General features: G+C 48.1%; 1 protein-coding gene across 1 annotated transcript in view; it reads right to left on the bottom strand.

Moving 5' to 3' along the window:
- The window catches only part of CCDC157 (coiled-coil domain containing 157), a 36,689-nt gene extending 13,214 nt beyond the window's left edge, over positions 1–23,475 (bottom strand). The window contains exons 1-5 of the mRNA XM_038763200.1: positions 23,416–23,475; positions 16,278–16,571; positions 12,171–12,342; positions 7,288–7,849; positions 2,327–2,404 (exon numbers count right to left, since the gene is read on the bottom strand). Coding sequence (XP_038619128.1) covers positions 2,327–2,404; positions 7,288–7,849; positions 12,171–12,342; positions 16,278–16,525 — 1,060 coding nt within the window. The 5' untranslated portion in view covers positions 16,526–16,571; positions 23,416–23,475. The remainder of the gene's footprint in view (positions 1–2,326; positions 2,405–7,287; positions 7,850–12,170; positions 12,343–16,277; positions 16,572–23,415) is intronic.
- Between the last annotated feature and the right edge of the window lie 18 nt (positions 23,476–23,493).

Below are 23,493 nucleotides of genomic sequence, written 5' to 3'. Positions count from 1 at the left end.
GTACAGTGCTCTGCACACAGTAAGCGCATAATAAATACGATGGAATGAATATTGAAGTTTCCCAAGTGCACAGTACAGCGCTCTGTGACTGCCTGATTTGACTCAAAGATGAAGAGACAGAAAGGTAGGCAGACCGAGATAACAATAAACAGACACATTCCTTGCCTTTCTATAATAAATAATAAATAATGATGGAATTTGTTAAGCGCTTACTATGTGCAAAGCGCTGTTCTAAGCGCTGGAAAAGTGAAGTCATCAATCGTATTTATTGAGCGCTGACTATGTGCAAAGCACTGTTCTAAGCGCTGGAAAAGTGAAGTCATCAATCGTATTTATTGAGCGCTTACTATGTGCAAAGCACTGTTCTAAGCACTGGAAAAGTGAAGTCATCAATCGTATTTATTGAGCGCTTACTATGTGCAGAGCACTGAAGTGACTCGCCTAAAGCCACACAGCTGACAATTGGAAGAGTTGGGATTCGAACCCGTGACCCCCGACTTCCAAGCCCGGGCTTTTTCCACTGAGCCAGGCTGCTTCTCAGACTTGAAGCACGTTGTGGGCAGGGAATCATCATCATCATCAATCGTATTTATTGAGCGCTTACTGTGTGCAGAGCACTGTACTAAGCGCTTGGGAAGTACAAATTGGCAACATCTAGAGACAGTCCCTGCCCAACAGCGGGCTCACAGTCGAAAAGGGGGAGACAGAGAACAAAACCAAACATACTAACAAAATAAATTAAATAGAATAGATATGTACAAGTAAAATAAATAAATAAATAAATAGAGTATGTAGGGAATGTGTCTGTTTAATCAATCAATCAATCATATTTATTGAGCGCTTACTATGTGCAGAGCACTGTACTAAGCGCTTGGGAACTACAAATTGGCAACACATAGAGACAGTCCCTACCCAACAGTGGGCTCACAGTCGAAAAGGGGGAGACAGAGAACAAAACCAAACATACTAACAAAATAAATTAAATAGAATAGATATGTACACGCAAAATAAATAAATAAATAAATAAATAGAGTATGTAGGGAATGTGTCTGTTTAATTAATCAATCAATGAATCGTATTTATTGAGCGCTTACTATGTGCAGAGCACTGTACTAAGCGCTTGGGAAGTACAAATTGGCAACACACAGAGACGGTCCCTACCCAACAGTGGGCTCACAGTCTAAAAGGGGGAGACAGAGAACAAAACCAAACATACCAACAAAATAAAATAAATAGGATAGAAATGTACAAGTAAAATAAATAAATAAATAAATAAATAGAGTAATAAATACGTTTACTGTTCTGCTGTCGTCTCCCAAGCGCTTAGTACACAGTCTAAAAGGGGGAGACAGAGAACAAAACCAAACATACTAACAAAATAAATTAAATAGAATAGATATGTACAAGTAAAATAAATATATAAATAAATAGAGTATGTAGGGAATGTGTCTGTTTAATCAATCAATCAATCACATTTATTGAGCGCTTACTATGTGCAGAGCACTGTACTAAGCGCTTGGGAAGTACAAATTGGCAACACATAGAGACGGTCCCTACCCAACAGTGGGCTCCCAGTCTAAAAGGGGGAGACAGAGAACAAAACCAAACAGACCAACAAAATAAAATAAATAGGATAGAAATGTACAAGTAAAATAAATAAATAAATAAATAGAGTATGTAGGGAATGTGTCTGTTTAATCAATCAATCAATCAATCGTATTTATTGAGCGCTTACTATGTGCAGAGCACTGTACTAAGCGCTTGGGAAGTACAAATTGGCAACACATAGAGACGGTCCCTACCCAACAGTGGGCTCACAGTCTAAAAGGGGGAGACAGAGAACAAAACCAAACATACCAACAAAATAAAATAAATAGGATAGAAATGTACAAGTAAAATAAATAAATAAATAAATAAATAGAGTAATAAATATGTTTACTGTTCTGCTGTCGTCTCCCAAGTGCTTAGTACACAGTCTAAAAGGGGAGACAGAGAACAAAACCAAACATACTAACAAAATAAAATAAATAGAATAGATATGTACAAGTAAAATAGAGTAATAAATATGTACAAACAAATATACAGGTGCTGTGGGGAAGGGAAGGAGGTAAGATGGGGGGATGGAGAGGGGGGCGAGGGGGAGAGGAAGGAAGGGGCTAAAAATATGGAACGCTTCACGAATTCCAAGCACTTAGTACAGTGCTCTGCACACAGTAAGCGCTCAATAAATACGATTGATTGATTGATCAGTACGGCGCTCGGGACGCAGAAAGCGCTCAATAAATACGACTGACTGACACGGAGCCGGATCGGAGGCGAATCTTACCCAGGGCTTGCTTGAGGGCCTGGTGTTCCTTCGTCTCCTCCGTCAAGGCGGACACCTTCCGCTTCAGCACGGCTGATTCTAAGTCATTGAAAACGTCCTCGTCTGCCGCGCGGCCCTGGGCAAGTCACTTGGCTTCTCCGGGCCTCGGTCTCCTCATCCGGAAAATGGGGATTAAATCCCCCCCTCCCTCCTACCAGAACCGGGAGTCCCACGCGGGACGGGGGTGGCGTCCAACTTGATCGGCTGGTACCTACACCAGCGCTTAATACGGTGCCAGGCGTTTAATAGGGGTCGAAAGTAGTACAGAAGCAGCGTGGCTCGGTGGAAAGAGCCCGGGCTTTGGAGTCCGAGGTCATGGGTTCGAATCCCGGCTCCGCTACGTATCTGCCGTGTGACCTTGGGCTAGTCACTTAACTTCTGGGCCTCAGTGACCTTAGCTGTAAAATGGGGATTAAGACTGTGAACCCCACATGGGACAGCCTGATCACTTTGTATCCCCCCCAGCGCTTAGAACAGCGCTTGGCATCATCATCATCATCAATCGTATTTATTGAGCGCTTACTGTGTGCAGAGCACTGTACTAAGCGCTTGGGAAGTCCAAATTGGCAACATCTAGAGACAGTCCCTACCCAACAGTGGGCTCACAGTCTAAAAGGGGGAGACAGAGAAAAAGACCAAACGTACTAAAAAATTAATATAAATAGAATAGATATGTACAAATAAAATAAATAAATAAATAGAGTAAAAAAAAATATGTACAAACATATATACATATATACAGGTATATACATATATACAGGTATATACAAGTATACAGGTAGACTTTGCACATAGTAAGTGCTTAACAAATGCCAACATTATTATTATTATTATTATTATTATTATTATTATTATTATTAGCCGGCAGGGCCCCGGGGCAGGAGCCAGGAGTTTGCAGCCGCGGGGAGCGTATCCCACCAAGGCAGAGATGTAGCGTGGCCTAGTGGGAAGAGCCCGGCCTGCCAGTCAAAGGACCTGGGTTCTAATCCTGGCTCCGCCACTTGTCTGCTGTGTGACTTCGGGCCAGTCGTTGAACATCTCTGGGCCTCAGTTCCCTCATCTGGAATATGGGGATTAAATCCCTCCTCCCTCCTACCAGAACTGGGAGTCCCACGTGGGACGGGGATTGTGTCCAACTTGATCATCTGGTACCTATCCCAGCGCTTAATACAGTGCCAGGCACATGGTAGGCGTTTAATGGGTAATAATGATAATAAAGATGGCATTTATTAAGCGCTTACTATGTGCAAAGCACTGTCGAAAGTACCATTAGTTTTAGCCGGCAGGGCCCCGGGGCGGGAGCCAGGAGTTAGTCAGCAGCCGCGGGGAGCGTATCCCACCAAGGCAGAGATGTAGCGTGGCCTAATGGGAAGAGCCCGGGCCTGCCAGTCAGAGGACCTGGGTTCTAATCCCGGCTCCGCCACTTGTCTGCTGTGTGACTTTGGGCCAGTTGTTGAACACCTCTGGGCCTCAGTCCCCTCATCTGGAAAATGGGGATTAAATCCCTCCTCCCTCCTACCAGAACTGGGAGTCCCACGTGGGACGGGGATTGTGTCCAACTTGATCATCTGGTACCTATCCCAGCGCTTATTACAGTGCCAGGCACGTGGTAAGCGTTTAATAGGTAATAATGATAATAATGATGGCATTTATTAAGCGCTTACTATGTGCAAAGCACTGTCGAAAGTACCATTAGTTTTAGCCGGCAGGGCCCCGGGGCGGGAGCCAGGAGTTAGTCAGCAGCCGCGGGGAGCGTATCCCACCAAGGCAGAGATGTAGCGTGGCCTAATGGGAAGAGCCCGGGCCTGCCAGTCAGAGGCCCTGGGTTCTAATCCCGGCTCCGCCACTTGTCTGCTGTGTGACTTCGGGCCCGTCGTTGAACATCTCTGGGCCTCAGTTCCCTCATCTGGAAAATGGGGACTAAGACTGTGAGTCGCACGGGGGCCAGGGGCCGCGTCCAACCTGTTTAGCTTGTGTCTGCCCCAGCGCTTAGTAGAGTGCCTGGCACAAAGTAAGCGCTTAACAAATACCATTTTAAAAAAAAGTCACGGAGGAGGTTTGGATATGTTTGTACATATTTATTACTCTATTTTACTTGTACATATCTGTTCTATTTATTTTATTTTGTTAGTATGTTTGGTTTTGTTCTCTGTCCCCCACTTTTAGACTGTGAGCCCACTGTTGGGTGGGGACCGTCTCTATATGTTGCCAACTTGGACTTCCCAAGCGCTTAGTACAGTGCTCTGCACACAGTAAGCGCTCAATAAATACCATTGATTGACTGGCTAGAGCCTGGGCCTGGGAGTCAGAAGGTCATGGGTTCTAATTCTGGCTCCACCAGTTGTCTGCTGTGAGGTCTTGGGCAAGGCACTTCACCCCTCTGGGCCTCAGTTACCTCACCTGGAAGATGGGGATTAGGACTGTGAGACAACCTGATTACCCTGCATCTCCCCCGGCGCTTAGAACAGTGCTTTGCACGTAGTAAGCGCTTAATAAATGCCATCATCATTATTATTATTATCATTATTATCATCACCCCTCTGGGACTCAGTTACCTCACCTGGAAGATGGGGATTAGGACTGTGAGACAACCTGATTACCCTGCATCTCCCCCGGCGCTTAGAACAGTGCTTGGCACGCACTAAGCGCTTAATAAATGCCATCATCATTATTATTATTATTATTATCACCCCTCTGGGCCTCAGTTACCTCACCTGGAAGATGGGGATTAAGACTGTGAGACAACCTGATTACCCTGCATCTCCCCCGGCGCTTAGAACAGTGCTTTGCACGTAGTAAGCGCTTAATAAATGCCATCATCATTATTATTATTATTATTATCACCCCTCTGGGCCTCAGTTACCAAGATGGGGATTAAGACTGTGAGACAACCTGATTACCCTGCATCTCCCCCGGCGCTTAGAACAGTGCTTTGCACGTAGTAAGCGCTTAATAAATGCCATCATCATTATTATTATTATTATCATCACCCCTCTGGGCCTCAGTTACCTCACCTGGAAGATGGGGATTAAGGCTGTGAGACAACCTGATTACCCTGCATCTCCCCCGGCGCTTAGAACAGTGCTTTGCACGTAGTAAGCGCTTAATAAATGCCATCATCATTATTATTATTATTATCATCACCCCTCTGGGCCTCAGTTACCTCACCTGGAAGATGGGGATTAGGACTGTGAGACAACCTGATTACCCTGCATCTCCCCCGGCGCTTAGAACAGTGCTTGGCATGCACTAAGCGCTTAATAAATGCCATCATCATTATTATTATTATTATTATCACCCCTCTGGGCCTCAGTTACCTCACCTGGAAGATGGGGATTAAGACTGTGAGACAACCTGATTACCCTGCATCTCCCCCGGCGCTTAGAACAGTGCTTTGCACGTAGTAAGCGCTTAATAAATGCCATCATCATTATTATTATTATTATTATCACCCCTCTGGGCCTCAGTTACCAAGATGGGGATTAAGACTGTGAGACAACCTGATTACCCTGTATCTCCCCCGTAACTTAGAACAGTGCTTTGCACGTAGTAAGCGCGTAATAAATGCCATCATCATTATCATTATTATTATTATCATCACCCCTCTGGGCCTCAGTTACCTCACCTGGAAGATGGGGATTAAGACTGTGAGACAACCTGATTACCCTGCATCTCCCCCGGCGCTTAGAACAGTGCTTTGCACGTAGTAAGCGCTTAATAAATGCCATTATTATTATTATTATTATTATTATTATTATTATTATTATTATCATCATCACCCCTCTGGGCCTCAGTTACCTCACCTGGAAGATGGGGATTAAGACTGTGAGACAACCTGATTACCCTGCATCTCCCCCGGTGCTTAGAACAGTGCTTTGCACATAGTAAGCGCTTAATAAATGCCATCATCATTATTATTATCATTATCATCACCCCTCTGGGCCTCAGTGACCTCACCTGGAAGATGGGGATTAAGGCTGTGAGACAACCTGATTACCCTGCATCTCCACCGGCGCTTAGAACAGTGCTTGGCACATGGTAAGTGCTTAATAAATGCTATTATTATTATTATTATTATTATTATTATTATTATTATTATTATTATTATCATTATTATTATCATCATTATTATCATCACCCCTCTGGGCCTCAGTTACCAAGATGGGGATCAAGACTGTGAGACAACCTGATTACCCTGCATCTCCCCCGGTGCTTAGAACAGTGCTTGGCACATGGTAAGTGCTTAATAAATGCTATTATTATTATTATTATTATTATTATTATTATTATTATTATTATTATCATTATTATTATCATTATTATTATCATCACCCCTCTGGGCCTCAGTTACCAAGATGGGGATCAAGACTGTGAGACAACCTGATTACCCTGCATCTCCCCCGGTGCTTAGAACAGTGCTTGGCACATGGTAAGCGCTTAATAAATGCTATTATTATTATTATTATTATTATTATTATTATTATCATCACCACCCCTCTGGGCCTCAGTTACCAAGACGGGGATCAAGACTGTGAGACAACCTGATTACCCTGCATCTCCCCCGGTGCTCAGAACAGTGCTTGGCACATGGTAAGCGCTTAATAAATGCTATTATTATTATTATTATTATTATTATTATCATCATCACCCCTCTGGGCCTCAGTTACCAAGATGGGGATCAAAGACTGTGAGACAACCTGATTACCCTGCATCTCCCCGGGCGCTCAGAACAGTGCTTGGCACACAGTAAGCGCTTAACCAGCGCTGTCTCGACTGCGAGCCCGCCGTTGGGTAGGGGCTGCCTCTCTCTGTTGCCCGCTTGTACTTCCCAAGCGCTCTGCACACAGTGGGCGCTCAGTCAATACGATTAATTGATAATTGTTGCTACTATTATTGATGGACGGATGGATGGATGGGCTTACCGGACTGCAGCCGCTCCTTGTCCCTCTGCAGGGTGGCCAGGGCCCTCTGGCAGTCGCCGTCCTTGTCCCGCAGCGCCCGCTCGGCCTCGGCCCCGAGCCGTTCCCGCTCCTCCCGTCCGCGCCGCAGCGCGGCCTCCAGCTCCCGCGCCCGGGCCCGGAGCTGCCCCTTCCCGCCCTCGGCCTCGGCGAGCCGCGCCCTGAGCGGGCCCACCTGCTCTCCCAGCGCCCGCAGGTGCTTCTCCAGGCGGGCCACGTCCTTGCCCTGCTCCGAGGCCCAGTGGCCCAGGTCGGCGGCCTCCAGGGGAAGGCGGGCACCGGCCCGGTCCAGCGCCCGCTGGAAGGCCTCCAGGGAGGACGGGAGGTTCTGGCTGCGGCACAGGCCGGCGATGGCACGGCTGGCGTCCAGGAGGTTGCCCTGGGCCCGGGCGCAGGCGCCGCAGGGCAGCGGGGACGTCTCCGCCGTCTGGGAGTGGGCCGCGCGGGCATTCGGCCGGGGCCTCGTCCCGGCCTCCGGGCTCCCGGGCGGAGGCTCCGGGGAGGGGAGGGTTTCCTGACCTCCCGACTAGAACCAAGGAAGACAGCAGAAGGTTGCGGGGAGTGGGGAGGCGACCGTAATAACCACAATAATGAGGACAGCATTTGACGAGGATGGTGATGATGATGGCATTTGTTAAGCGCTTACTATCGTCATCATCATCGTCATCAATCGTCTCCCCTCCACCCGGGCTTCCACTGCGCGGGCGTCGCGCTCTCTAGGGCTGAAGATGTAGCTTTGGCGACTATAGCGTTCACTCATTCAATCGTATTTCTTTCTTGAGCGCTTACAGTGTGCACAGCACTGTGCTAGGCGCTTGGGAATGGGATAGTATGTCGTATGTTACAGTATGGTGTAGTAGAGTATAGAGAAGCAGTGTGGCTCGGTGGCAAGAGCCCGGGCTTTGGAGTCAGAGGTCAGGCGTTCAAATCCCGAGTCCACCGCTTGTCAGCTGTGTGACCTTGGGCCAGTCACTTCACTTCTCTGGGCCTCAGTTCCATCTGTAAAATGGGGATGAAGACTGTGAGCCCCGCGGGGGCCAACCTCATCACCTTGTAATCCCCCAGCGCTTAGAACAGTGCTTTGCACATAGTAAGCGCTTAATAAATGCCATTATTATTATTATTATTACTATTATTATTTATTGAGCACTTACTATGTGCAGAGCACTGCACTAAGCGCTTGGGAAGTACAAATTGGCAACATATAGCGCTTAGTACAGTGCTCTGCACATAGTAAGCACTCAATAAATACGATTGATTGATACAGAGACGGTCCCTACCCAACAGCGGGCTCACAGTCTAAAAGGGGGAGACGGAGAACAAAACCAAACATACTAACAAAATAAAATAAATAGGATAGATATGTACAAGTAAAATAAATAGAGTAATAAATATGTACAAACATATATACATATATACAGGTGCTGTGGGGAAGGGAAGGAGGTAAGGTGGGGGGGATGGAGAGGGGGACGAGGTGGACGACTATGTGCAAAGCACTGTTCTAAGCGCTGGGGGAGGTTACAAGGTGATCAAGTTGTCCCACAGGGGGCTCACGGTTTTAATCCCCATTTCACAGATGAGGTAACTGAGGCCCAGAGAAGTGAAGTGACTTGCCCAAAGTCACACAGCTAACAGTCGGCAGAGCCGGGATTTGAACCCAGGATCTCTGACTCCAAAGCCCGGGCTCTTTCCACTGAGCCACGCTGCTTCTGCATTGGTGAAGCGCTGACTCCGTGTCAGGCACTGTAGTAGATACAAGCTCATCGGGTTGGACACCGTCCGTACCCCGCACGGGGCTCCCGATCTCCATCCCCATTTTCCAGACGACGGAACTGAGGCCCAGGGGAGTGGAGTGACTTGCCCGAGGTAACACGGCAGGCGAGGGGGGGGAGCCAGAATTAGAACCCAGGTCTTTCTGACTCCTGGCCCGGGCTCTAGCCACTAGGCCATACTGCTCCAGTGGGACCGTGGGGCTGTCTGAGCCAGTCCCGCTTGGCCCCTTCTCCATCCAAGCGCTCAGTACAGTGCTCTGCATGCAGTTGGAGATTAATTCATTCAATCGTATTTATTGAGCACTTACTACTACTACTAATAATAATGATGGCATTTATTAAGCGCTTACTATGTGCAAAGCACTGTTCTAAGCGCTGGGGAATTTACAAGGGGGTCAGGTTGTCCCACGTGGGGCTCACAGTCTTAATCCCCATTTTACAGAGGAGCTAACTGAGGCCCAGAGAAGTGAAGTGACTTGCCCGAAGTCACACAGCTGACGAGGGGCAGAGCCGGGATTTGAACCGATGACCTCTGACTTCAAAGCCCGGGCTCTTTCCGCTGAGCCACGCTGCTTACTGTGTGCAGAGCACTGTACTAAGCGCTTGGGAAGTCCAAGTTGGCAACATCTAGAGACGGTCCTAACCCAACAGCGGGCTCACAGTCTAGAAGGGGGAGACAGACACCAAAACAAAGCATACTGACAAAATAAAATAAATAGAATAGTAAATATGTACAAGTAAAATAGAGTATAAAATCTGTACAAACTTATATACAGGTGCTGTGGGGAAGGGAAGGAGGTAAAATGGGGGGGATGGAGAGGGGGACGAGGGGGAGAGGAAGGAAGGGGCTGAGTGTGGGAAGGCCTCCTGGAGGAGGTGAGCCCTCAGTAGGGCCTTGAAGGGAGGAAGAGAGCTAGCTTGGCGGATGGGCAGAGGGAGGGCATTCCAGGCCCGGGGGAGGACGGGGGCCGGGGGCCGATGGCGGGACAGGCGAGAGCGAGGTACGGTGAGGAGATCAGCGGCGGAGGAGCGGAGGGTGCGGGCTGGGCTGGAGAAGGAGAGAAGGGAGGTGAGGTAGGAGGGGGCGAGGGGATGGATGAACAGCCTTGAAGCCCAGGGTGAGGAGTTTCTGCCTGATGCGCAGATTGATTGGTAGCCACTGGAGATTTTTGAGGAGGGGAGTAATATGCCCAGAGCGTTTCTGGACAAAGATAATCCGGGCAGCGGCGTGAAGTATAGATTGAAGTGAGGAGAGACAGGAGGATGGGAGATCAGAGAGGAGGCTGATGCAGTAATGTATACCACTGGTCGATTGGTCTGGTGACCCATCTGACCTAATCCTGGATCTGGGTTGCCCCAGGTGGGGACCTATCTTTCTCAGGGTCCCGACCAAACAGTGGTATTTATTGAGCGCTTACTACGTGCAGAGCAATGGCCTGTGCACTTGGGAGGGGACAATCCAACAGAATTAACAGTCACATTCCCCGCCCACATTGAGCTTATGGACCCAGGGGAAAGGCGTTTATTCTATTACTATTCTATTTATTTTGTTAATGATGTGCATCTAGCTTTAATTCTATTTGTTCTGATGATTTTGACACCTGTCCACGTTTTTTTTTTTTTTTTTTATAATGGCATTTATAATGGCATTTATAATGGCATTATAATTTATAATGGCATTTTGTTGTCTGTCTCCCGCTTCTAGACTGAGCCCGTTGTTGGGTAGGGACCGTCTCTATATGTTCCCAACTTGTACTTCCCAAGTGCTTAGTACAGTGCTCTGCACACAGTAAGCGCTCAGTAAATATGATTGAATGAATGAATGAGTCCAGCTTCTAGTTCTGGCTCTGAGCCCCACCAGCCTGCTGGGCCGATAAATACAATTGAATAGAATAAATATCGGTGATTAAGAGACTGTGTAAGGGCCTTGAGAACATAATAAGCACTTAACAAATGCCATCATCGTTATTATTACTACAACCTTACCTCCTGCCCTTCCCCACAGCACCTGTATATATGTATATAGGTTTGTACGTATTTATTACTCTATTTATTTATTCATTTTATTTATTTATTTTACTTGTACATATCTATTCTATTTATTTTATTTTACTTATTTTGTTAATATGTTTTGTTGTCTGTCTCCCCCTTCTAGACTGTGAGCCCGCTGTTGGGTAGGGACCGTCTCTAGATGTTGCCAACTTGTACTTCCCAAGCGCTTAGTACAGTGCTCTGCGCACAGTAAGCGCTCAATAAATATGATTGATTGATTGATTGATTGATTGGGCCACCTGGGGAAAGTGGCATCGCCTCTCTGGGACTCTAGTGTCTTTTGAGACTGTGAGCCCACTGTTGGGTAGGGACTGTCTCTATACGTTGCCAATTTGTCCTTCCCAAGCGCTTAGTACAGTGCTCTGCACATAGTAAGCGCTCAATAAATACGATTGATGATGATGATCTGGAAAATGGGGACGAAATCCCTGCCTACCCCCCCCCCACCTCTAAGGCTGTGAGCCCCTTGAGGACCTGAGTCTGTATCTGTCCTGATGATCTGGTATCTATTCCAGAGCTTAGCGCACAGTAAGCACCTAATAATGTGGTATTTGTTAAGCACTTACTACATGCCAGGCGCTGTACTAAGCGCTGGGGTGGATACAAATAAATCGGGTTGGACACAGTCCCTGTGCCACGTGGGGCTCACGGTCTCAATCTCCATTTTACAGATGAGGCAACCGAGGCACAGAGAAGTGAAGTAAGATGACAAATGCCATTAAAAAGAAAAAACACGGCACGATTCCCCTTAACCACTTTGATAATCATCTCTCCTCGGCCTCGAAACTTTACGTTCACATCCTAATCCTCTCCTCCTGCCGTCTGTCGTTTATTTTCATGTCTTTCTCCCCAACTTGGCTGTAAGCCGTTTGTAGGCAGGGAACGGGACAACCGTGTCTACTGTACCGTCTCCCAAGCGCTTAGTCCAGTGCTCCGCACACAGTAAGCGCTCAGTAAATGTGATCGACCGCCGACTGACCGCCTGAGTGACCGGTCGGGGCGGGGGCTCGGCACGGGGCCTACCTGGGGGGCTGCCTGCCGGCCGAGGGCTCCCAGGCTCAGCAGGCCGTTCCAGGCCCGGAGGGCGGCGAGGCCGACGGAGGTGCGGGGCCCTTCGGGGTGAGCCGGGGGTCCCGTCCGGCGGCCGGTGAGACTGTCCGTGTAGCTCGAGAAACTCTGGAGGAGTAGCAGCAGCCTGCCGGGAGTCGGTGGGGGGGGACGGTCAGGGGCTGACCTCCTTTGCCGGGGAAACCAAGGCATCCTTGGGGTTTGCGGGGAGCCTCAGATTGAGCCCTGTGGGCTTGTCTGCTCTGTGACCTTGGGCAAATCGCTTCACTTCCCTCTATCTCCCCATCACCCACTCGCCCACGTCCTGCCTCCGGCCTGGGACGCCCTCCCTCCTCATATCCCACAGACTATAATAATAATAATAATGACGGTATTTGTTACCGCTTACTATGTGCCAAGCACTGTTCTAAGCACAGAGGTAGATACAAGGTAATCAGGTTGTCCCACATGGGGCTCAGTCTTAACCCTCATTCTACAAAAGAGGTAACTGAGGCACGGAGAAGTGAAGTGGCTTGCTCTAGGTCACACAGCAGACAAGCGGCGGAGCCGGGATTAGAACCCAGGTCCTCTGATTCCCAAGCCCAGGCTCTTTCACGTCTCCCAAATTCAAGGCCTTACTGAAGGCCCAACTCCTCCGAAAGGCCTTCCCACTCCCTTCTGCGTCTCCCTGACTTGCTCCCTTTATTCATTCGTTCAATCATTCAGTTGTATTTGTTGAGCACTGACTGTGTGCAGAGCACTGTACTAAGCGCTTGGGAGATTACAATATAACAACAGACGTCCACATATACAGACATAGATCCATAATAATAGTGTATTATTCAATCCAGATGAATAAGACTAATTTTCAGACTTCTTTCCAGCCTCTCTGCCTCTTTCCACCAAGACTCAAGGGCAGGGAAGGGACTGAGGCAGTCCCCCCAACCTCTCTCCCTTCTGCATCACCCTGATTTGCCCCCTTTAATCAATCAATCAATCAATCAATCGTATTTATTGAGCGCTTACTGTGTGCAGAGCACTGTACTAAGCGCTTGGGAAGTCCAAGTTGGCAACATATAGAGACAGTCCCTACCCAACAGTGGGCTCACAGTCTAGAAGGGGGAGACACAGAACAAAACCAAACGTACTAACAAAATAAAGTAAATAGAATAGATATGTATAAGTAAAATAAATAAATTGTTAGCTCGTTGTGGGCAGGGAATGTGTCTCTTTACTGTTGCTTTGTCCTCTCCCAAGTGCTTAGAACAGTGCTCTGCACATAGAAAGTGCTCACTAAATAAAACCGATTGATCCTACAGTACGTACGATTGAATGAATGAATGACTGAAAGGGGCAGAGGCAGGGACTGAGTTAGGGTGAGTCAGGGAGAGTGCAGTCGGGTGAGTATCACCAAATTATTTTAATAATAATAATAATAATGGCATTTGTTAAGCACTTACTATGTGCAAAGCACTGTTCTATGCGCTGGGGAAGTTACAAGGTGATCAGGTTGGCCCACCGGGGGCTCACAGTTTTAATCCCCGTTTTACAGATGGGGTAACTGAGGCCCAGAGAAGTCAAGTGCCTTGCCCAAAGTCACCCAGCTGACGGTTGGCGGAGCCGGGATCTGAACCCATGACCTCTGACTCCAAAGCCCGGGCTCTTTCCACTGAGCCACGCTGCTTCTCCAGGCGTTTACTCCCCAAGCGTTTAGTACAATGCTCTGCGCACGGAACCTGCTCAGTAAGTATTACTGAGCACCAAGACAAGCTAACAGTCAGTACACTGTACTCGGGGGGGGATTCAATAAACCCTATTACTGACCTTCTAGGTTCTTTATATAGGGTCAGTAGAAGACTGCTAATTTTACCAGGACTAATTTTACCTGGTTGGGATAGGAAAGCACCGCGGCCTTGTGGCTAGAGCCCGGGCCTGGGAATCAGAAGGAGCTGGGTTCCAATCCCACCTCTGCCCCTTGTCTGCTGCTTGGGTAAGTCACTTCACCCACTGCACCTCAGTTCTCTCACCTGTAAAATGGGGACTAAGACTGTGAGCCCCATGTGAGACAGGGACGGTGGCCAACCAAGTTGGCTGGTCTCTACCCCAGCGCTTAGTACAGTGCCTGGCACATACTAAAAAAAAAAAAAGAAGAAGAAAGGAGTGGTCTGGTGAACAAGTGGTGGTGGTGAGACTTTACTGAGCGATCCCAGGACCGCTTGATGGTAGAAATGGCATTTTCTGAGCGCCCTGAGGTGCGGTGCACGGTGCTAAGCGTTTGGGTAAGTCCGGCGGGAGCAAGAGACCCGTATCCTATCCACTCTGAGGTTCAGAAACCCAGGCATCAGCAGCTCGAGGTTTCCATGGTCTGAGCAGTAACGGTACTTGTAACTGTAGCCAGACTCTAGACTGTAAGCTCCTAATAATAATAATTAATAATAATAATAATTGTGGTATTTGCTCACTTAACTTCTCTTGGTCAGTTCCCTCAGATGTAAAGTGGGGATTGAGACCGTGAGCCCCTTGTGGGGCAGGGACTGTGTCCAACCTGATTTGCTTATATCCACCCCAGGGCTTAGTACGGTGCCTGGCACCTAGTTAGGGCTTAACATAGGCCACAGTTTTATTATTATTATTATTATTATTATTATTATTATTAAGTCCTTATTCTGTGCCAAACCCTGTACTAAGCGCTGGGGTAGATCATAATAATCAAGTCTCACACAGGCTTATATCCACCCCAGCGCTTAGTACGGTGCCTGGCACCTAGTTAGGGCTTAACATAGGCCACAGTTATTATTATTATTATTATTGTTACTATTATTATTATTAAGTCCTTATTCTGTGCCAAACCCTGTACTAAGCGCTGGGGTAGATCATAACAATCAAGTCTCACACAGGGCTCGCAGCCTACGAGGGAGAACAGACGCTGAATCCCTATTTTGCCGACGAGGGAACCGAAGCCCAGTTAAGCGAAGAGACTTGCCCCAGGTCACCCAGCGGGTAAGAGGCAGGGCAGAGATTTGAACCCAGGCCCTCTGGCTCCCAGGCCTGGGCGCTTTCCACTAGGCCTCACAGCTTCGTCCTCTAGACCGTAAGCTCCTTGAGGGCGGGGAAAGTGTCTGCCGACTCTGTTGTGTTGTCCTCTTCCAAGCGCTTAGTCCAGTGTTTGGCACACAGTCAGCGCTCAACCAGAGAAGCGAGGGGAGAAGGCGTCATCCCCATCCCCCGGCCGGCCCTGCCCGCGTCTGTCGGAGCCGTGAGCGGGCTGACCGCCTCACCTCTAGACTGTAAGCTCATCGTGGGCAGGAATCTATAATTCTATTTATCTATTTTGATTGACACCTGTCTACTTGCTTTGTTTTGTCCTCTGTCTCCCCCTTCATTCATTCAGTCGTATTTATTGAGCGCTTACTGTGTGCAGAGCACTGTACTAAGCGCTTGGGAAGGACAAGTTGGCAGCATAGAGAGACGGTCCCTACCCGACAACGGGCTCACAGTCTGGAAGGGGGAGATGGACAACAAAACAAAATATGTGGACAGGTGTCAAGTCATCAGAATAAATAGAAGTAAAGCTCGATGCACATCATTAACAAAACAGAGCCCGTTGTTGGGTAGAGACCGTCTCTATCTGTTGCCGACTTGTACTTCCCAAGCGCTTAGCACAGTGCTCTGCACACAGTAAGCGCTCAATAAATACGATTGAATGAATGACTGAGTGACTGACTGAAATGTGTCTGTTCGAGGGAAGCAGCGTGGCTTAGTGGCAAGAGCACCGGCTTGGGAGTCAGAGGATGTGGGTTCTAATCCTGGCTCCGCCACTTGTCTGCTGGGCAAGCCACTTAACTTCCCTGCGCCTCAGTCACCTCATCTGTAAAATGGGGATTAAGACTGTGAGCCCCACGTGGGACAACCTGATTACCTTGCATTTAACTCCGGGCTGAGAACAGTGGTTGGCACACAGTAAGCGCTTAACAGATACCATCATCCTTATTATTATTATTGCTATTACCCTCTCCCAAACGCCCCGTCCAGCGCCCCGCCGACAGTGAGCGCTCCGCCCGTCGGACCGTCCGCCTGCCCTACCTGTCGATCACCAGCTCCAGGAGGACGACGTGGGCCGGCTGGGAGAACTCGGGGTCGCCGTCCACGCGGTCGTAGCGGTCCAGCAGGGCCACCAGGTCCAGATCGCAGGACAGCTTGTCGGGGAACTTCCAGGACGGGCGGCGCACGACCCCGGCCCGGGAGAAGACGTCCAGCACAGCTCCCTGCAGGTCCGTCAGGTCCTGCCGCAGGCCGTCCATGCAGGCCGGGGCTCTCGGCGGCTGGTCCATCCTCCCCGCCGGCTCGCTGGCCGGAGTGGCCACGGTCCCCAGCCTCCTGCGGGGATGGGGAGGGAAAAAAGGGATCCCTGATAAGCCCCCCATCCTTTCCTCTTCTCCCACTCCCTTCTGCATCGCCCTGATTTGCTCCCTTTCTTCATCTCCCCTCCCAGCCCCACACCGCTTACGTCCACATCCGTCATTTATTTATTTCTATTCATGTCGGTCTCCCCCTCCAAGTTGTCAGCTCGTTATAAGCAGGGAATGTGTCTAACATCCATAATATCCACAATAATAATAATGATGGCATTTCTTAAGCGCTTACTATGCGCCAAGCACTGTTTTAAGCACTGGGGGGGATACAAGGTAATCAGGTTGTCCCACGGGGGGCTCACAGTCTTCATCCCCATTTTACAGAGGAGGTCACTGAGGCACAGAGAAGTGACTTACCCAGAGTCACACAGCTGACAAGGGATGGAGCAGGGATTAGAACCCATGACCTCTGAATCCCAAGCCCGGGCTTTTTCCACGGAGCCACGCTGCTTCTCTTTCTCCAGTCTCCAGAATAGGAATAACATCCTATTCTTTCAATTGTATTTATAATAATAATAATACCAATAATGATGGCATTTATTAAGCGCTTACTACGTGCAAAGCACTGTTCTAAGCGCTGGGGCACTTACAAGGTGATCAGGTTGACCCACATGGGGCTCACAGTCTTCATCCCCATTTTCCAGATAAGGGAACTGAGGCCCAGAGAAGTGAAGTGACTTGCCCGAAGTCACACAGCTGACAACTGGTGGAGCCGGGATTTGAACCCATGACCTCTGACTCCAGAGCCCGGGCTCTTTCCACTGAGCCATGCTGTGCAGAGCACTGTACTGAGTGCTTGGGAAAGGACAACACAACAGTAAACAGACATATTCATGTCTGTCTCCCCCCTCTAGAGTGTAAGCTTGTCTAATGGACAGTAAGTAAAGAATGGTTCCGGTACCTACCCTCCTAGTCTTAGAACAGTGCTTGGCACATAGTAAGTGTTTAAAAAATAACATAATTATTATATATTACGTTTTATTATAATTATTTGAGATGGAGTGTGTTGGGGGGTGGGAGGGAGCAAACTCAGTGGGTATGTGACCTACCAGAAGAAGGAAAAGGGAATAGGAGAAATGAGGGCTAAGGTAGGGGAGGATGCTAAAATGTGATTTTTAATAGGGCTTTGACAGAGGGGAGGGTTATAATAATAATAATAATGATGGCATTTATTAAGCACTATGTGCAAAGCACTGTTCTAAGCGCCGGGGAGTTTACAAGGTGATCGGGTTGTCCCACGTAGGGCTCCCAGTCTTAATCCCCATTTTACAGATGAGGGAACTGTGGCACAGAGAAGTTAAGTGACCTACCCAGAGTCACACAGCTGACAAGTGGCTGAGCCGGAATTTGAACCCGTGGCCTCTGACTCCAAAGTCCGGGCTCTTTCCACTGAGCCACGCTGCTTCCCCGTGGTTACGGTGCGTTGTCTGTGGAAGAGGCGGGAGTTCTGGGTCAGAGGGAGAGAGGGAGGGACGGTGTTGCTGATTTGTACTTTCCAAGGCTTAGTACAGTGCTCTGCACACAGTAAGTGCTCAATAAATACAACTGATTGAATGAATGAATGAATGAATGAATGAATAGTTAGGCATTAGAGGAGTGAGCGTGTGGGCTGGGTTGGAGTATGAAACCACCATCATCATCATCATCAATCGTATTTATTGAGCGCTTACTGTGTGCAGAGCACTGTACTAAGCGCTTGGGAAGTACAAGTTGGCAGCGTATAGAGACAGTCCCTACCCAACAGTGGGCTCACAGTCTAAAAGGGGGAGACAAAACCAAACATACTAACAAAATAAAATAAATAGAATAGATATGTACAAGTAAAATAAATAAATAAATAAATAGAGTAATAAATATGTACAAACATATATACATATATACAGGTGCTGTGGGGAAGGGAAGGAGGTAAGATGGGGGGGATGGAGAGGGGGACGAGGGGGAGAGGAAGGAAGGGGCTCAGTCTGGGAAGGCCTCCTGGAGGAGGTGAAAGATGTGAGGAGTAAAAGCAGCGTGGCTTAGTGGGTAGAGCCCGGGCCTGGGAGCCAGAAGGACCCGGGTTCCAATCCTGATTCCGCCGCTGGTCCACGGTGTGACCTTGGGCAAGTCGTTTCACTTCTCTGGGCCCTAGTTACCTTGTCTGTAAAAAATGGGGATTAGGAGTGTGAGCCCAATGTGGGACAGGGACCGTGTCCAACCTGATTAATTTGTATCGACCGCGTTGCTTAAAGCAGTGCTTGGTACATAGCACTTAACAAGTAGCAAAATTATTATTATTATGGAGAAGGGACTGTCAACACCTAAGGGTAGATCCTCCCCACAGAAAGAGAGTTATTATTATTATTATTATTATTATTATGTTTGTTAAGTGCTTACTATGCGTCGAACACTGTTCTAAGCTCTGAGGTGGACACAAGTTGCTGTGAGAAGCAGCGTGGCTCAGTGGAAAGAGCCTGGGCTTGGGAATCAGAGGTCGTGGGTTCTAATCACTGTCCGCCACTTGTCAGCTGTGTGACTTCTCTGGGCCTCAGTTTCCTCATCTGGAAAACGGGGATGAAGACTGTGAACCCCACGGGGGACGACCTGATCACCTCGTATCTGCCCAACGCTTAGAACAGTGTTTGGCACATGGTAAGCGCTTAACAAATACCAACATTATTATTATTAGTATTCTCTGGGCCTCAGTGACCTCATCTGTCAAATGGGGATGAAGACTGTGAGCCCCACGTGGGACAACCTCATTACCTTGTCTCTACCTCAGTGCTTCGAACTGTGCTCGGCACATAGTAAGCGCTTAACAAATACCGTCATTATTATTATTATTATTATTACTATTATTATTATTATTATTATTAGAGCCCAGGTCCTCCAACTCCCGGGCCCGGGCTCTTGCCGCTGAGCCACGCTGCTTCTCTGTAAACCCACACGGTTACAGATGAGGGAACTGAGGCCCGGAGAAGTGAAGTGAGAAGCAGAGTGGCTCAGGGGAAAGAAAACGGGCTTTGGAGTCAGAGGTCATGGGTTCAAATCCCGGCTCCACCACTCGTCAGCTGTGTGACGTTGGGCAAGTCACTTAACTTGTCTGGGCCTCAGTTACCTCATCTGTAAAATGGGGATTAAGACCGTGAGCCCCATGTGGGACAACCTGATCACCTTTAACCTCTCCAGTGCTTAGAACAGTGCTTGGCACATAGTAAGCGCTTAATAAATGTTAAAAAAAAGTTAGACTGAGCCCCCTTTTTCCTCTCCTCCTCCCCATCCCCCCTGCCCTACCTCCTTCCCCTCCCCACAGCACCTGCACATATGTTTGTACAGATTTATTACTCTATTTATTTTACTTGTACATATTTACTACTCTATTTTTAAGAGAAGCAGCGTGGCGCAGTGGAAAGAGCTCAGGCTTTGGTGTCAGAGGTTGTGGGTTCAAATCCCGGCTCCACCAATTGTCAGCTGTGTGACTCTGGGCAAGTAACTTCACTTCTCTGGGCCTCAGTTACCGCACCTGTAAAATGGGGATTAAGACTCTGAGCCCCCACCAACCTGATCACCTTGTAACCTCCCCAGCGCTTAGTACAGTGCTTTGCACATCGTAAGTGCTTAATAAATGCCATCACTATTATTATTATTATTTTGTTAGTGATGTGTACCTAGCTTTATTTTTATTTATTCTGGCGACTTGACACCTGTCCACATGTTTTGTTTTGTTGTCTGTCTCCCCCTTTTAGACTGTGAGCCCACTGTTGGGTAGGGACTGTCTCTATATGTTGCCAACTTGCACTTCCCAAGTGCTTAGTACAGTGCTCTGCACACAGTAAGCGCTCAATAAATACGATTGAATGAATGAAAGGGACCAGTAAGTGCTTAATAGTTATGACTATTTCCATTTCTAGACTGTGAGCCCACTGTTTGGTAGGGACTGTCTCTATATGTTGCCAACTTGTACTTCCCAAGCGCTCAGTCCAGTGCTCTGCACACAGTAAGCGCTCAATAATCAATCAATCAATCAATTGTATTGATTGATTGATTGATTTATAAATACGATTGATTGATTGAACTCGATGAAGCAATGAGGTTGGACCAGTCTCTATCCCACATGGGGCTCAAAATCCACAGAGGAGGGAGATCACTAGTACTTCCCAAGCGCTTAGTCCAGTGCTCTGCACACAGGAAGCGCTCAATAAATACGACTGAATGAACGAAAGGGACCAGTAAGTGCTTAATAGTTATGACTCGATGAAGCAATGAGGTTGGACCAGTCCCTGTCCCACACGGAGCTCAAAATCCACAGAGGAGGGAGAACACTTGTACTTCCCAAGCGCTTAGTCCAGTGCTCTGCACACAGGAAGCGCTAAATAAATACGACAATGAATGAATGGGGCTCAAAATCCACAGAGGAAGGAGAACACTTGTACTTTCCAAGCACTTAGTCCAGTGCTCTGCACACAGGAAGCACTCAATAAATACGATTGAATGAACGAAAGGGACCAGTAAGCGCTTAATAGTTATGACTCAATGAAGCAATGAGGTTGGACCAGTCCCTGTCCCACATGGGGCTCAAAATCCACAGAGGAGGGAGAACACTTGTACTTCCCAAGCGCTCAGTACAGTGCTCTGCACATAGTAAGTGCTCAATAAATACGATTGAGTGAATGAATATAAGGGACCAGTAAGCGCTTAATAGTTATAACAATGAAGCAAAGAGGTTGGACCAGTCTCTGTCCCACATGAGGCTCAAAATCCACAGAGGGGGAGGAACACTTGTACTTCCCAAGCGCTTAGTCCAGTGCTCTGCACACAGGAAGCGTTCAATAAATATGACTGAATGAATGGGGCTCAAAATCCACAGAGGAGGGAGAACACTTGTACTTCCCAAGCTCTTAGTCCAGTGCTCTGCACACAAGAAGCGCTCAATAAATACGATTGAATGAATGAAAGGGGCCAGTAAGCACTTAATAGTTATGACTCGATGAAGCAATTTGGTTGGACCAGTCCCTGTCCCACAAAAGGTGGTTCAAAATCCACAGAGGAGGGAGATCACTAGTACTTCCCAAGCGCTTAGTACAGTGCTGTGCACACAGTAAGTGCTCAATAAATACGATTGAATGAACGAAAGGGACCAGTAAGCGCTTAATAGTTATGACTCGATGAAGCAATTAGGTTGGACCAGTCCCTGTCCAACATGGGGCTCAAAATCCACAGAGGAGGGAGATCACTAGTACTTCCCAAGCGCTTAGTCCAGTGCTCTGCACACAGGAAGCGCTCAATAAATACGACTGAATGAATCAATGGGGCTCAAAATCCACAGAGGTGGGAGAACACTTGTACTTCCCAAGTGCTCAGTCCAGTGCTCTGCACACAGTAAGCGCTCAATAAATACGATTGAATGAATGAATGGGGCTCAAAATCCACAGGGGGAGAACACTTCTACTTCCCAAGCGCTCAGTCCAGTGCTCTGCACACAGTAAGCGCTCAATAAATACGATTGAATGAATGAAAGGGACCAGTAAGCGCTTAATAGTTATGACTCGATGAAGCAATGAGGTTGGACCAGTCTCTATCCCACATGAGGCTCAAAATCCACAGAGGAGGGAGAACACTTGGACTTCCCAAGCGCTCAGTCCAGTGCTCTGCACACAGGAAGCGCTCAATAAATACGATTGAATGAATGAAAGGGATCAGTAAGTGATTAATAGTTATGACTATTTCTAGACTGTGAGCCCGCTGTTGGGTAGGGACCGTCTCTCTATGTTGCCAACTTGGACTTCCCAAGCGCTCAGTCCAGTGCTCTGCACACAGTAAGCGCTCAATAAATACGATTGAATGAATGAAAGGGACCAGTAAGCGCTTAATAGTTATGACTCGATGAAGCAATGAGGTTGGACCAGTCTCTATCCCACATGAGGCTCAAAATCCACAGAGGAGGGAGAACACTTGGACTTCCCAAGCGCTCAGTCCAGTGCTCTGCACACAGGAAGCGCTCAATAAATACGATTGAATGAATGAAAGGGATCAGTAAGTGATTAATAGTTATGACTATTTCTAGACTGTGAGCCCGCTGTTGGGTAGGGACCGTCTCTCTATGTTGCCAACTTGGACTTCCCAAGCGCTCAGTCCAGTGCTCTGCACACAGTAAGCGCTCAATAAATACGATTGATTGACTGATTCATTGAGGTTATGAGCTCCATGAGGGACAGGGATTGGGTCCAGCCTGCTTAACTTGTACTGACCCCAGTGCTTAGAACGGTGTTTGGCGCATAGTAAGCTCTTAACAATAGTAATAATAATAATGGTATTTGTTAGGCCCTTACTATGTGCCAAGCACTGGGGTGGATACAAGCATATTGGCCAATATTTTGTTAGCATGTTTGGTTTTGTTCTGTCTCCCCCTTTTATAATAATAATAATAATAATGGCATTTATTAAGCACTTACTATGTGCAAAGCACTGTTCTAAGTGCTGGGGAAGGATACAAGGTGATCAGGTTGTCCCACGGGGGGGCTCACAGTCTTCATCCCCATTTTACAGATGAGGTAACTGAGGCACAGAGAAGCGAAGTGACTTGCCCAAAGTCACACAGCTGGCAATTGGCGGAGCTGGGATTTGAACCCATGACCTCTGACTCCAAAGCCTGGGCTCTTTTCCACTGAGCCACGCTGCTTCTCTAGACTGTGAGCCCACTGTTGGGTAGGGGACCGTCTCTCTATGTTGCCAACTTGGACTTCCCAAGCGCTTAGTACAGTGCTCTGCACCCAGTAAGCGCTCAATAAATATGAATGAATGAAGAGGGGCCCGCCATGTCCGCCGCCTCTCACCTGCCCGATCCTCGGGCTCGGGCCCCGTCGCTGAGGAGAAAGCGCTAGGCCGCTCCGGCCGTTGCCCCGGCAACGGCG

This window comes from Tachyglossus aculeatus, chromosome 21 (genome assembly GCF_015852505.1).
Source record: "Tachyglossus aculeatus isolate mTacAcu1 chromosome 21, mTacAcu1.pri, whole genome shotgun sequence".
In the NCBI taxonomy this organism is placed as follows: domain Eukaryota; kingdom Metazoa; phylum Chordata; class Mammalia; order Monotremata; family Tachyglossidae; genus Tachyglossus; species Tachyglossus aculeatus.
The sequence above is the reverse complement of the archived record's forward strand: the minus strand, read 5'-3'. Positions and strand labels throughout refer to the sequence as shown.